Raw genomic sequence first — 15,495 nt, 5'->3', positions numbered from 1 at the left:
TGGGCTCCAGAAGCCCCGCGACCCTACTGAGGATAATCGGTGCAGATAACGGATGAATGGATGGTTTTAGTTCGTTGGGAATGGAACAGTCTGGGTTAGGAGTCTAAGCCCTATTCTCTATAGCGGGGGTCTCCAACCTTTTTCAAGCGTCAAGCTACTTTTGTTAGTAATTAGCTTAAGGGACACCTAAATAGGTAGCTTGATATTCAGCTAGGAAGGTAAACAGGTGAGATAACTAAAAGGGGCCTAGATAGTTAGCTAGCTAGATGGCTTGCTAAATAGATAAAAGGCGGGATGATAGCTAGCTATAAAGCTAAAAAGGTAGCAAGATAACTAGCTAAAAATGACTGCATATCATTTGCTCATTCGCTTCATAAAACCCATAATTTGGAATTTAGTTTATTGTATTTCCTGTAAAATAAATCAATATAAAGACAAATAAATAGATGTGTTTAATACATGAATAGAAACTAATTTCATTTTCTTAATTAATTGCTTAACAATAATTATTGATGCTTTAATGAACCGAAATTTATTTATTTAAATTTCTGAAATAAGAACGTATCATGATTTAACTATGTTGTTACTGTATTATTACAAAGTTGCCTAAGAAAAATAGGGTTAAATCGAGTCAGGCAATCATTCCCAGAAAAATAATAATTTTCTAGAAATCACAATGACCCAGCACTGATGAGATATTTTCAGAACAGGTCCACGGGCATCTCAACTGTCTTTAGGGGACCATCTGGCACCAAGCGTCATCACATTGGAGATCCCTGCTCTAGGTAATGCATCAGGCCAATTTGATGTCTCAATTTGACATTACCAGGACATTTAGATGGTCTAGACCAAGGGTCTCAAACTCAATTCACTCGGAGGCCGCTGGAACTAGGGTCTGCGTGAGGTTGGGCCACATAAGGTTTGCAAAGACAGAAAGTCACCAAAAAATACATGTAAAATGCATCCAATTTTGTTTGAGCTTCAGTTCAACAGTATTGGCCGCTCTAAAATTAAGCTTTCCATATTATGTTGAGGGTCCCAAAATCACCTTGAGTCAAGTCAAGTTTCGTTTATTTTTATAGCCGTTTTTTCACAAGAACTCTCTAAAGGGCTTTACATACACAGCCATTATCAGCATACAATTTATGTAATAACAGAGTTTTTAAAAATTCCCCGAGCTCACAATATCTCTAAACATAATCTAAAACGGTACTACCTTCAAAAAACTCAAGTAAAATAGTGTTGTAGACTGCCGACGATTTTCTTTTTTATTTACTACATAATTAAATAACCATAACTGTTCAGTACATACTTTATTAAAATTTGGAATTTATTTTAGTATGTGGCTATTCTGAAGCAGTTTTAGGGTGTCGCTTATATGCGATGTAGGTATATATAAGAATACTTAAAGTCATTTTCGTTTTTTGAAAAAGGAGTGAAACATCTTCTAACATCTTGAAGGCCGCAAATGGCACGCAGGCTGCGAATTTAAGACACCTTGTTTGGACTCTGTACGTATTTAGGATTTATGATAGTTGGTTAGGAAACAAATTGTCAATAGAATGTCTGGTCTAGGATAGAAAAAAGCAGTTTGCAACCAAAATATTAACGCTGCATTAATAAGAGAAATATGACGCCCTTAGGCTGAATTGTGTAATCGAGTCCGGTAAAAGAAAGACATCTAGACAGGTGTGGCTAAGAGCTTGAGTAATGATCCCAAAACCAAGAAGACATAAACATCCCGAAGGCAACTACAGATTTTTTGGCGGCACAGAAGACTCAGGTGTCAGGCGGGCTTTGTTCCGTTCTACCGAGGAAGAAACTGAAACAAATCTGTCCGGATTCAAGACAAAAAATATCAAGCTGCTTCGAAGATGTGTCCCTTTTGATTTAATAAACACTTTGGAAATGACATGTTTGCAAGTATATTAAAGAACAAGCAGGGATAGTTGTAACGATTTTTGGGGTGTGTTCACACAAAAACACGCGTTGGGCTTTTTAGGTTTTTCCTCCCAACTGGCTGGTTGCTATGGAAACAGGATATCCTGCTTCTTGCTTTCTTTCAAAATGCACATTAGTTTCAACTTTTCAACTGCATTATTTCATTAGTCTGGTCATTCTGTGATCTTGCTTCTGATCTTCTGGTTTTCATAGCGGGCCACCATAATAGCCATGATTAATACAACTCACAGTTCACGGTTTTTGAATCCTTTAACCGCCTGGGTTGTCGGGGCACCACTTCCTATAGTGTGTCTCGGGCAAGTACAACCTGGTGGCACCCATCCCTCTCCAGGCCATTTTTTGGGTAGGGGTTTGCTACACACATGAAATAGATAGTACTGGTTTCCATTACTGGTAGCAGGAAACGCCTCCTAATCTCACTCAGTTACAGCAATCTCGTCATCTGGTTGCCATTGTTTTTCAATGTAAAGCAGCATATTGCATTTCGGAGGTAAGACGGACTTTAGGATTGACGTTGTGTGACAATGCTAAAACTTTCTCTATCACTCATCACTTGGATTTTTTTTTTTAGAAATTTTAATGATCACACTGTGGAATACGCATTGCATCACTTGGGGCCTCCCTTGTAGTGATGACGTAACATCCATTGCTTTTGTGACAGATTAAAGGTTAAAAGGCTCTTCGTCTGGTAAAAATACTGTGGTTGGGCTGGTGTTTATGGGGGTATCCCTTAACAAGTAAGGTTGTATGGGCACTGTTTTTCTGTGGTGTGTCTTGGGTAAGTACAGCCTGGTGGCACCAATCCCTCTCCAGGCCAACAAATGTTTCAATCCGGGCGCAAACCGCAGACCTTTCGCATGTTAGGCAAATGTTTTAACCACTGCACTAGTATAAAACTCAAAAATAGACATCTGTTTATTTGGAGGTGGAGCGTGTAGTTTGAGGTGTCCTTAAAATGTTGAAAGTTAAATATTTTCTCTTTTAAGTATGTGATAACAATGCCCACCTGAGTTTAAAGAGCCCTCAGGATTTATCTTCCAATGCGCGTATCTGCTTTTATCATACTTTTATCCTGTTAGGGAAGAAACAAATTCCCGAAAAGAACCGTTTATTCAAGCGTGTCTAAGAAATACACATAGATTATACGATAGTCTGCCGCCATCTCCAGATTCAAAGTCAGATGCTAAAATGAAATTCACAACCCTATTTATAAATGTACAAGAAGAAATGGAAATATCTGCTCGCCTAAAGCTAACATATGATGTCTCAAGACAACAAAAATAAAAATCTGCAAGGCTGATGCTAAGTTAAAATTGAAAATGCCCAAAATGTGTTCAAAAAACTTTCATAAATATAAGGCTAATACTGTAGTTACATGGATTGCAAGACAGAGTAAATTGGACGTATACATTTTTAAGGCTAGGTTCGTATTTAACCAAACTTACCTCAGGAGAGGCCGAAATTAAGAGTCTGACTCGAACTTAATGATTGGACTACCCAGCCCTAAAAACACAGATAATTTTAAGCTACACGTTCAAGTGATAAGTAGGACTTTGTGGTAAATAATCAAACCCTGCCCCTAGGTGGAATTACATTTCTTGAGGCTCCAGGACAGGGTTTAACTTTTCAGACAGAAGTGATTTGGTCCACCACCCGGGTGCCTTCGTCCATCTCCACGCACTCCACCTCTTGCTGGGGGGTGTCGGCGAGGCAGGGTCGGCGTCCTCGGTTCTTGGAGGGCGGCAGGAAGGTAAGCAGGGCTGGCAGAAAGACCAAAGTGTGGAGAACCGAGCATCCAGAGGTCAGGGCCAGGCAACAGAAGAGCGTGCGCGTCAAGTTAGAGCGCACCAAACCCACCGGTGCCAGGGCAGCTCCGTAACACAGGAAGGCCTGCAGCGAGGGCACACCGTGCCTTTCAAGTGCTACCCGCACCCAGCTGGTGCGTCCCTCGCCCCGACCGGCGACGAAACCGCAGAGGAGCGGCCCGCTGCCGTCAGCGGCGTGGCCCAATGCCAAAATCAGGCACGGTACCGAGGCGCAGTCCAACTCAACCCCCCACAGGGTCATGAAGCCCAGCACACCGAATTGCACCGACAACAGGGTGAGCCCCAGCCACAGCGCCACGAGTGGCTCCACCGGCGCCAACGAGGCCACGCCCAGAAGGAAGAGCACAGCCAAGAGAGAATGGCGAAGAGGTGAGCTGACGGCGGCCCCGTAGCGGTCCAGGTAGACAAAAGACGGATTGAAGATGAGGAAGCGCACTCGGGAGGTGAGTGAAAGGCGGCGCAGCGTGTCCAGCAGCGCTGACATCTCTTCACGCTTGTTCTCCGTGGTCTTGGCCACCAGGAAGATGCGAGAGGCCGCTACCTTGGGCTCCCAGCCGGGCCCCTGCTCGGCAAAAATGATGTCGTCAGCAAAATGGGCGAACTGCGGCTGGCGCAGGAAGTCCTGCCGGAGGATGCGGGTAAATATGTCACGGGACGTTCCGGAAGACTGGTTCCTCTCTGCCAGGTAGGCCAGGTAAGTCTCCAGCCAGCTGATGCGCTGGAAGCCTTTGGCGTACTCCAGAAGGTCGTGCTGCACACTAGCATTCCAGTAGGGGGCGCTCTCATAAATGTAGAAGCCAATGACAGGCGAGTAGGAGCTGAAGTAGCGCTGGTGGGCGTGTGCGTACAGCGATGTGGCTGTGTCCGTGGCCACCAGAGCGCTCGGGTCCGAACCGTGGGACACCTGCGACAGGAAACGTTACAGGTTACAGCTACAGTAGGTAGTCAACAATCCGGTATGCTTACGTCACACGAAAACGATTTGACTTAATTATAATATGTATTTTAAGTTGTATTTGGCAAGTGTTGGAAGTAACCTCATACAAAGCAAGTCCCGGAACACAACTACTTTTCTCAGTAACGTGTACTGTAACAAAAAATTTAAAAATTGTGACTAAAAGTCATAACAACACAGTGTGTTTCTACTCATCGTTAATCCACAGTTGATTAAAAACAGTTTACGAATATGGTTCCTGCTCTCCTTTTGCTCTGGAAGGATAATCTAACTCTTAGTCCGCCAGCATCACACCGCTAGTCATATTGCCGAGGCAAAGTTGGCATGTCTATATGGGCCTACAAAGTACAACTCAATACAGTTACAGTTGCACCGTCTCAAGCAAAGCGAAGAATTTTCCCCTACTGATATTCTCACTATATATATATATATATATATATATATATGTACGCTAACTTCTAAGCCATATTTAGAACTATAAAATAAAATAATGAAATCAGGGGGTCAGCTTACTGTATATACAAATGTTTGGTTGTTTGTCACCAGTAGTGAATGGTAGGCAGCGAGTGGGAAGGGGGTGCTGTTATACAGGCACAATGGGGCAAATGTTAGCTCAGAATTTAGGGTAAAAAAGTTCTTAGTTTTGTTATTTCATTTGTAAAATTATTTTTGCAATAAACCATGCCTGGAGGACAAAAAAATGTATTTAAAAAAGGAGAAAGAAATCCTTGAATGGTTTGAAAACAAAAGACAGAATGGATTTGGAGTGTCTCGGTTGTGTCGGTTTGCACGTTCTCAAGATTGCACAAGCCAAGAAATATGAAGAATTGGGGTACAAGTTCATCAATTTATTTTATAATGCAGGGTATTGTAATTACTTTTTAAAAGAAGTACCTAAGTACTTCTTTTCAGTAACGTCCAACCCTGTATTTGACTATGACATTGTTGTACCGGTCGTAAGAATCAGGGAAAAAAATTGTGTTAATTGTCTGACCTGGAGGAAGCCCATGAGCCCGAAGGAAACGTAGACCAGGTAGAGCAGCACCACGAAAGGCTTTACGTAGGTGTTGGTGATCCAGTCTCCATAGCAACGCCGGACACAACCCAGAAGAAGGTGCGAGTCCTGAGGGCGGGGAGCCACCGGAGCATCGTCCTGGTAGCGGGTATACATCAGACAGCGGTACCAGGCAGGCTTGGAGTCCAGCCGTTCGGGCTTGGGTACCCTCCGGCAGAAGCAGCCGTGTCGGTAGCCCGTCTCCAGGTAGCCGGTGAGCACCAGGCAGGAGCTGTAGAAGGACAGCAGGTAGGCATAGCTGACGGCCACTGCCAGTGCGGCAGCCCGGCAGAATAAGCGCACTGCCTCCATGTTGGTGAGCGGTGAGGCGGCCAGTCCCAAAGCGGTCAGATGGAGAGCGGTGCAGCCTGAGAGGCGAGGCATCACGTCCGAGAAAACGCCGGCAACACGTTCCTTGACATGCTGGTCCTCACGAGTGCGTCGCCACGACGACAGCATCTCCAGGGAGCCTGATAGGCCGTGACCTGCCGCAGAAAAAAAAGCTGAACTTTAAACACTAAGGGGCGGCACCTCCAACGTCTGGTCACCATTGTTTCATGGTGCAAAGCGCCATTCCGCTCTTCAGAGATATCAAAAGAGCTTGTATAGTATTTTGTGAAAGACTTACTCTTTTCTCCATTCTGAGAAAGGGAGAGATTGTTTAAAGGTGGCGTGCGTCAATTGAAGTGTCCTTAAAAAAGTTGTACGCTTGTACAGCTTTGAAACTTTGTTACCCTCTGACGCCACCTCCTGGTTTGAGGTCATAATTGGAGCCTTAGTCAACTCGTTCATGATGTGCAAAAATATGCCAGCAGTTATTTGCCTTGCATGTCTGACGCTGCTATCGGTATGTGTGTGTATGTGAATGGGTAATTGTGAAGTGCATTGTAAAAAAGCGCATCGGGAGGTCTTTATATTCCAGCGACTAGCCCCCCTTTGCAGAGTTTTCATGTTCTCCCCATGCCTGTGTGGTTTTCTGACAGGCACTCCGGTTACATCCCATATTCCAAAAACATGCATGGCAGGTTCAATTGTCCCTTGATGTGAGTGGCGCTGTGAATGGTTTCATGTCAGTGTGTGCCCTGCGACTGGCAGGCAACCAGTTCAGGGTGTCTCCTGACCCACTAACCAAAGGCTGCTGGGATGGGCCCTAGCATCCGTGGGACCCTGGTGAGGATAAGCGGTGCAGAAAATGGATAGACATGAGCACAGAATAAAAAAACAGATCGAGCGGACTTACCCAGCACAACAAAAGGAATGCCCAAGTAGGTGGAGTTGTAGGCGGAACCAGTAAGGTTGAGGATGCCAGCAGCTGTCAGCCCGGCCAAGGCCACAGACAGTAAAGCAAGCGCACCCAACCACGGCTTGGAGCGCACACAATCCCGCATGGAGCAACAGAGCACGGCGAGCGCGCCGCACAATGCCAAGCCAGCCAGCAGGGGAAGGCGCGCCAACACGGACGACATCTGGAAGTCGTTTCGGAGCGATGAGGATGAGACTGGGTGCAGGCCCAGCTGAGGGTAGTTCACAGCAAAGTCCCGCAGGTGGTCCAGGAAGGCCTCCTCCCACCGCACGGCCACACCCTCCATAAGCTGGCCGCGCGCTTGCAGGTAGTAGGTAAGCTGCAGCGCCCGGGCAGAGCGCACACCCTCTCCGCGGGGCCCCCGGGTGACTCCGCCAGGGGGCCAAAGCTGCACAGCCCCTAGCTGGTCGCCAATATAGGCCCGTCGGCCGTCTGCCAGTCGAGTGATGGGGTAGAGCACCGTCGGCGCTGAGCGGTTGGCGGCCCGCGCCGAGCGCAGCTCCTCCAGGACGCCGATGATATCATCTACCATGCAGGCATTTTTGTCATCAGGGAGGCACAAGTGCGAGAAAGAGTAGTTGAAGCTGTTAAGACCGCTGAGGGGCACTGCCACTTGCATCTGGTAGATCAGGCGGTGCAGCTGACCAGAAAAAAGGATGGTGTGAAGCAGGGGTCGGGAACCTAATGCTCGCGAGCCAGATATGGCTATTTTCATGTATGGCTCGGAGATAAAATGCTACCAGTGCAAATATTCTCTGCAGCGTTCCAAATTCAGCGAACTTTAAGATCGAAATTGGTGCATTGCCGAAACAACACTGATGAATTAAGCGGTTTGGTCCCGTATATAGAGAGCCCAGTCTTGACTACAGTTTACAGTAGCGGTTTACACCAACCTCAACGTTTTGGCTGTTTGCTGCTAAGAAATCCTTTATATGGAAGCTCATTGATTACTGCATGATAACTGTTGAGACACTTTATGATGAAAACCCACAGGATCAACCGTGCTTTAGCTTAAAATATGTGGTTTGCCTCTCTCTCTTTCAAAAACATCCAAATAATTTGCTATTATGGCTCTGGGTCAAAAACATTCCGACCCCTGGGGTTAAAGATACTTTTTTGAATAAAAGTAGTGCTTTGCTGCTATTTATTGTGGTATCTAAGGAACTAGGTTGACAAAAGAGGATGAGCTCAACATTTATAGTATATTCGCTGACATTTGAGTACCGGGAAAATAGTTGAGACGTGGAAAATCTATTTTTAGATAAACATGGTGCTTATCTTGAGGTATTGAGGACCTGAGAACTATGTTTACAAGAGATGAGGAGCCATACATTTAGAATTGTAGATACTTGCAGATATAACAGTGCCGAAAATTGTTTTGGATAAGGAACTTCTATTGAATAAAAGTGGTGCTTTGCTGCCATCTTGGGGGAATTAGGAGCTTCACGTTCATAACAGTAGAGTTTTGCTTACATTTCAGTGTGATAAGTTTATTCTGTTTTTCATATTGAACACCTGTAAGGAGATTTCATTGGATGCCAGTTCATTATTTTGATGATGATTATTAGTGTGATTGTGGTAGATTACAGTTTGTGATATGGAATGGTCACGCATTTGTATTATGGTCATTAAGTTGTACTAGGGTCTCTAAGATGGATTAGAATTCCTTAGCTTGAAGGCATCTCTCCTGGGCCCTCTCTTTTTATTAAACCTTCAAGGTTCCAAAAAGCATATCAGCCCTAAGAACAAACATTATTGGCTGGTAGCGAGAACGATGTACTACTTGAAATAACGGTCAGCAGTGCGCAATGATAGTCAAAAAAAATGAACTTGTATCTTATGAAATCGCCTTTGCAGGCTTCCACTCGTGAAAACAGAATAAACGCATCACAGTACCAAGAACTTTATTTAGTTTCAGATAATAACAGCGCATATAAGGAGTTGCACTGGTTTACTTCTTGACACGCACAATCGCAAAGATGTCGACATAGGAAGCTTCCTTTCCCCGGTTACCATGGCAAGGAGAAGACAGTGCCAACCGCTCCTCTGTTGCTTAGCGACAAGACAGGTGCTTAACTTTTTTTCCGGCTGTTTTGAGGTCAAATTGCAACAACAAAAATGAAAATTTGGGGGAATGAGATGAAATGAGCTTAAAAGACAAAAGTAGTGCCCTGAGCAAATAGGAAAAAAAGAGTGCTTGTGAAATATAAAGAACTGTCATCCATCCATCCATCCATTATCTGCACCGCTTATCCTCAGTAGAGTCGCGGGGGGTGCTGGAGCTCATCTCAGCTATCTTCGGGCAGTGGGCAGGGGACACCCTGAACTGGTTGCCAGCCAGTCGCAAAGAACTGTCATATTTACTTTGATACAGAAGTTGTGCTTTTCTGCCCAAAGAGATGCAATTTTTTAATATTTTCTGTGATAAGGCATCTCTGTCAACTTATGTGTTCCCTATACTTTATACACTTTTTGATCATTTCAAATTTTGTTCAATATTTTTTTTCTCGAACACACAGCCTGGGGGGTGATATTGTGAGCCACCCACCTCAATATGTAAGTTTAATGTAAGAGTGTGATATGGATGTTTCTTTTAAAGGGTGAATTGTCTCTGTTAAACTGAAGCTTAAAGGACAGTGAATGACCTTGCAAATAACTTACGATGAGTTTCTGCCATGTGTTAAACGTGTTGTATCTGTTTGACTATGGTCACAATACAACGCGGTTGTATTTGTTTTATCCTACATAACAGAAGTGAAATGTTTCTATTAACTATTTTGCAAGAAAAAATGTTTAGAACAGTTCACATTTAAAAAAACTCAAGGCTAAAAACGTACATTAGAATATCAATTACAATCATTTGATTGTTCAACTAGAGCACGGCGGCACAGTGGTAGCGCGTGTGCGGCACAGTTCTTAGGTCGAACCTTCCTGTGCGTAGTTTGCATGTTCTCCCTGTGCTTGTGTTGGTTCCCTCCGGGCACTCCGGTTTCCTCCCACGTTCCAAAAACATTTATATAAGGTTAATTGGCCGGACCAAATTGTCCCTGGTGTGAGCGGGCGGATTATCTGTCGCTGTGTGCCCTGCGACTGGCTGGCAACAAGTTGAGGGTGTCCCCTGCCCACTGCCCGAAGAGAGCTGGGATGGGCTCCAGCACCCCTGCGACCCTACTGAGGATAAGCGGTGCAGATAATGGATGGATGGATGATTGTTCAACTAACATTTGTAGTCTTTCTCTACTGATTTATATTGGTACACATTTTCAATATTTTGGGGGAACATATTTCGCATAGATGTTTTTTTTTCCCTAAAAGATATTTGAGAGGGGTATATTTTTATCAAACCAGATGAGGCCCAACCTCACCCAGACCCAAGGTCTGGGAACCACCAAGAAAATCAAGTTCGAGACCCATGTTCTACATACATATCTTACTGTAAGTAAATAGGTGCAGTGCGGTGTTTATGATCGCCCAATAAGGGGAATTGTGATTTTTAATAGGAAGAGCAATCTCCTGAGTTTGACAGATATGAATTTACTAAGAGGAAAATGAAAAATCTGGGAAACGAGATAAAATGAGTTTATATCACAAAAGTAGTGAGCTGAGAAAATTGGACAACAGGAGTGCTTGGGAAACATTTCACTTGTGTCAAGCAACTATTGTATTGACTTCGTCAAAAGTAGTGATTTTCTGCCCTCATTGATATGCAAATTTATAAAAAGGCATCTCTGTCAACTTAAATGTTCTCCAGGTATTTTAGATGTTTTTGTGTGTGCCATATAACATTTTTTGTACAGGAAAAAATACATTCAAAAATTTAAATTCAATTTTAAAAATACTTTCTTTATTGGACAGAACTTGTCTTGCCCATTTTGTCTAGATCACTGGTAGCAGACAGGATTGTCGTTTATGGTATACTTTCGGTACATGAGCAAATGTTATCCTGGATCAGGCATTTACTTGGTAAATAAAATAAACTTATTCACACAAATAATCTTGGTTTTTAATCCATCTACATCAAGGGTCACCAACCTTTTTGACCTGAAAGCTACTTTTTTGTTAGGGCAAAGGGCTACTAGCACGAGATGCATTTCTCAAACAGCATCTTATGTTATTATAATGTTATAACCAGGATATAATTATTTGAAGTAGGGTCATAACATACAAATCACTTAAAGATTGTTTCAAGCACTCGTCAATGATTTCAAATGCCAGTAAGAAATGAAATGACCCATCACTTGTGAGCCATTTTCAGAACCAGTTCGCTCTCAGCTAGGGACTACCTGGTCCCTGCAGACACCATGTTGGAGACCCCTGTTCCACATAATCTATCGTACTAAGATTTTGTGTTGTGTTTTTAAAGCCCCAGTGTGTAATATTTGACCACTACGTGGCACTGCATTGTCTAGTGAGAGCGATGGCCAGTGCCATAGAGCTCAGCGTGATGGCTGGACGACAGACAAATAAGTGTGGATTCCACTGTGTAAAAGATATTTCTACGACCTGTGATTTTTTAAAAATAAAAATTAACATTGGTTTGATATGTATTTTGCCCAGTATTCAAATCAGTTACTTGTACTAGGGGGCACTAAATATTACATAATGTCCGTTTCAGGTTTATTACGCCTAACGAGAGGATTCGTAATCATTAATAAGGAGAGAAAATACCTCAGGTTGAGAAAAAAGAAAAATGAAAAATCTGGGGAATGAGAAGAAAGGATATTGTAAAATACATGTCACCTGAGGAAATTGGACATAATTATTTAGTATATTATGTATATATATATATATATATATATATATATATATATATATATATATAGGGCAGCACGGCGGCGCAGTGGTTAGCGCTTGTGCGGCACAGTTCATGTCATGGGAACCTGTCGTGGGTTCAAATCCAGCTCCAGACTTCCTGTGCGGAGTTTGTATGTTCTTGCGTGGGTTTCCTCCGGGCACTCCGGTTTCCTCCCACGTTCCAAAAACATGCATTTCAGGTGAATTGGCCGGTCCAAATTGTCCCTAGGTGTGAATGAGCGAATGAGTTGTCTGTCCCTGTGTGCCCTGCGATTGCCTGGCAACCAGTTCAGGGTGTCCCCTGCCCACTGCCCGGAGATGGCTGGGATGGGCTCCAGCCCCCCCGCGACCCTAATGAGGATAAGCGGTACAGCTGATGAGATGAGATGAGATATATATATATATATATATATATATATATTAGTATATTATATTATTAGTACTTCAATACTCCAACTCAATACAACATTTTATTTATATCTGTACATTCAAGGAAACTGTGCGACATTTCGTTCTGCATACACGTGTACTAGAATGACAATAAAGTATATCTGAATCTGAATCTGAAAAAAGGAGTGCTTGGAAAATATTTTAGTTGTGTCAAAGAACTTTGAGTCAAAATAAATAACTTTTGGGCGGTAGTAGCTCAGGAGGTAGAGCGATCGTTTTAGGATTAAGGGATCCCAGTTCGAATCCCGGCTTGTCCGTGTTACATGCCGAAGTGTCCTTGGGTAAGACACTGAACCCCCAATACCCCCAATAAGCAGGTTAGCGCCTTACATGGCTGCACAGATCACCGCCGCTATTGGGAAATGTGAAGCACAATGTAAAGCGCTTTGGGAAGTCATTGACTTGAAAAGCGCTATATAAATGCAGATCATTTCATTTCATTTCATTTAATGTTCCACTCTTATCTATAGGCTATGCAATTTTTTATAGATTCTATATCAGGGTGCCTCTTAAGGACAGCAGAGGTCATGCCTGTCAACCTGTACGTTTTTGCCATACAAAGTATGTTTACTATGCTTTTTAAGACCTGTGCGACATACAGAAAATCTGTAAGGAAAAATGCAAATTTGTCAATTATGGGTATCATCTGGTATACACCGACTATCACGAAACGGCAAATCAATCAAGTCAAAACAGTTCGCTGCGGTAGCCTCTATCTTGGTATCGTTTTTTTTTTTGTTTAAGAACAAGGCAAGCAGTTTGATGCTACTGTGTGCATGTGTCTGCCGCCTAGTGAAAGGAAGTCCGTCTCTTTTTGGAGAACGGGCTTTTTCGGCTCAACTCATTAAAGAGAGCCGGCTCTCAAACAACTCACTTGCTTTGATGCATTATATTAGGAATTATTATGTTGTATAAAGAAGTTAAGAAAAAAAGGAAGCATAAAAGGAGAAAATGAAAAAAGACAGGTTTGTGGTTATCCCTTTAATCAGTATATTACCAACAATAATTTCATGCAGAAAATGAATTAATAATTAATAATGAATTAATTATTTGAATAAGAAAATGTATTATTCATTTATTATATTTGCATGTATTTTTTCCTTCTACAGTGAACTTCCAAGGTACTTAATTTTTGAACTTTTTTATAATAAACGTCATTAATGTCGAGCAACTCAGAATTTCACAACAAAATATATTGTAAAATATATATATATATTTATATATATAGATATATATATAATGTTACAATATATATGATATAACGAAACACATGTACAATATAACATGTTAAACTACATAGATAAACACGTTTTTAAAAAAAATATGGTGTAAGATTTTTTTTTATTTTGTCAGGGAAAACACGACAGTTTGTAAGGGCATGGAGCCGTGGAGGTTGACAGGTTTGGCAGAGGTGCTTGCGGATCTGTTCTGCAAATAACTCACCAGTGGTGGGTCATTGTGATTTTCTAGTAAAATATTTGTTTAGGGGTTGACAGAGTCTATTTAAACCTACTTCCAATAATTAACCTGGTAATATCATATAACAACGCAAATTAGTGACAAAAAGCAATCAGCTTGAAAAAGATTAAAGGCCCCTGTTCTGTACTAAGAAGAAATTGTTTTTTTCTACTTGCGGGCTAACCTGGAGCACTGCGTCCAGATTGGGTGGGTCAAGCACGCTGCCGCGCCGGGCGGTGACGATGACGCGCCCGTAGCGCCCGGGCGTCTGCAGGTCGGAGTAGAGCGCGTGCTTGGAGTGGTTGATGGGGAAGAGGCTGTCCACTAGGTGGCCTTCCATCTTAGCAAGGCTGTGCTTGGGCGCCAGCAGCCCCCGCACATCCTCCTCGACGCGGTAGCGGCTGAAGCTGGCGCCCAGCAGCACCGCCAGGAGCGCCGGCGCCGAAGTCAGCAGCACCGGCTGGCCGGCCACCGAGCGACCCAGCGCGCCGAAGCCGCCGCTCACGCCGGCGTGCAGCGCCTGCCGAAGCATAGCACCGCGCCGCCGGGGGGGCTCCGGCCACCCGCGCTCCAGCCTCTCCCAGGCGGAGCCCGGCGGCATCAGGGAGCGGCGGAGGCAGGCGGCGTCAGGGCTTGCCGGTCACGTCCGCTTCTCCAAGTCTGCATCGGCAACCGGGTGGCGACCGCTCGATTGTTTTCAACCCTTCGTTCCCCTTGATCTTCCCCTTTTGAGTAAAAGCGAGCGCCGGAAGTTGCAGGACCAGCACCCCCCACAAAGAATCCTATGAGCCTAGCTCCGCGCAGCTTTTTAGTGGGCTGTGCGTGCGCACACATGAGCGTGTGCGTGAGCACTCTCCATCCGCACGTTACAGTGTCAAAATAAAAGGATGTGATTGGACTAGAGATTTACAGATTATCGTGTGCGACCATTATCGGCACTGATATTTGGGAATTTGACAAATCGCTATCGGTATTTTTATTTATTCGACGGGCTGATTACATATATTTAAAACTGGGTTATTAAGTAAGAGTATGAGTATGGATGTTAAGAGGGGACTGTATGAGAGTGTGATTGTGCCGACTGTGTTTTATGGTGCAGAGACTTGGAGCCGAAACGCAGATTGAAGAAGGAAATGAAATGTTTTTTAGATGAAGTGTTTGAGGAGAATGTTAGGAGTGACAAGATTTGATGTATTGAGAAATGAAATTGTGAGAGACAGAACTGGAGTAGTCGTGGAACTGAGCAAGCGCGTGGATAAGACAGTACGAGGTTGGTTTGGACACATGGAGAGGATGGATGAAGAGCGAATGTTGAAGAGGATCTACAGAACAGAAGTAAATGGAAGGAGACCAAGAGGAAGGCCGCGATTGACATGTATGGATGGTGCAATGAGTGCACTGCAGGAAAGAGGTCTAAATCTAGTGAAAGCTAGAGCTATTGTTGGTGATAGGAATGAGTGAAGAGGTGTTGTGAAAGGATAGTGGAATGTTTAGACGCGTTCTAAGCGATGGGCAGGGCACCTCTATGATGCGGCAGGGGTAAACCAGTGAAAGCTGTCGGGCCCTGCTGTTGAACAGAAGAGAGTGTTGTGTCTCCCTGACCCAAGTGACATGGCCGCTTTCTTGTGTCCCGTTTCATCTGGAGGGACGAAAGCATAACCAACTTGGGTGCCGAGGTGCTTAACTTGTTTGG

At 43.8% G+C, this 15,495-nt stretch overlaps 1 protein-coding gene across 2 annotated transcripts; it reads right to left on the bottom strand.

Annotated features, from left to right (window-relative positions):
* Nucleotides 1–507: 507 nt before the first annotated feature.
* Nucleotides 508–14,566, bottom strand: ptchd1 (patched domain containing 1). 2 transcript variants are annotated; one of them, XR_015847704.1, is made up of 5 exons: nucleotides 13,987–14,566; nucleotides 7,038–7,740; nucleotides 5,738–6,282; nucleotides 3,489–4,692; nucleotides 508–3,380 (listed from the first exon to the last, which is right to left on the bottom strand). XR_015847704.1 is itself a non-coding variant. In XM_088322705.1 (4 exons), exons 1-4 carry the CDS (start codon nucleotides 14,401–14,403, stop codon nucleotides 3,589–3,591), a joined length of 2,769 nt encoding a protein of 922 aa, XP_088178831.1. In that variant the 5' UTR covers nucleotides 14,404–14,566; the 3' UTR covers nucleotides 508–3,588. The 2 variants fall into 2 exon arrangements, 1 of the variants encoding a protein (XP_088178831.1); XM_088322705.1 differs by having other exon boundaries at nucleotides 508–4,692.
* Nucleotides 14,567–15,495: the final 929 nt, after the last annotated feature.

This window comes from Urocampus carinirostris, chromosome 18, assembly GCF_059441175.1.
Source record: "Urocampus carinirostris isolate Australia breed hairy pipefish chromosome 18, RoL_Ucar_1.0, whole genome shotgun sequence".
NCBI classification, from domain to species: domain Eukaryota; kingdom Metazoa; phylum Chordata; class Actinopteri; order Syngnathiformes; family Syngnathidae; genus Urocampus; species Urocampus carinirostris.
Note: the sequence above shows the minus strand (reverse complement) of the source record. Positions and strands in the feature narration are given on the sequence as shown.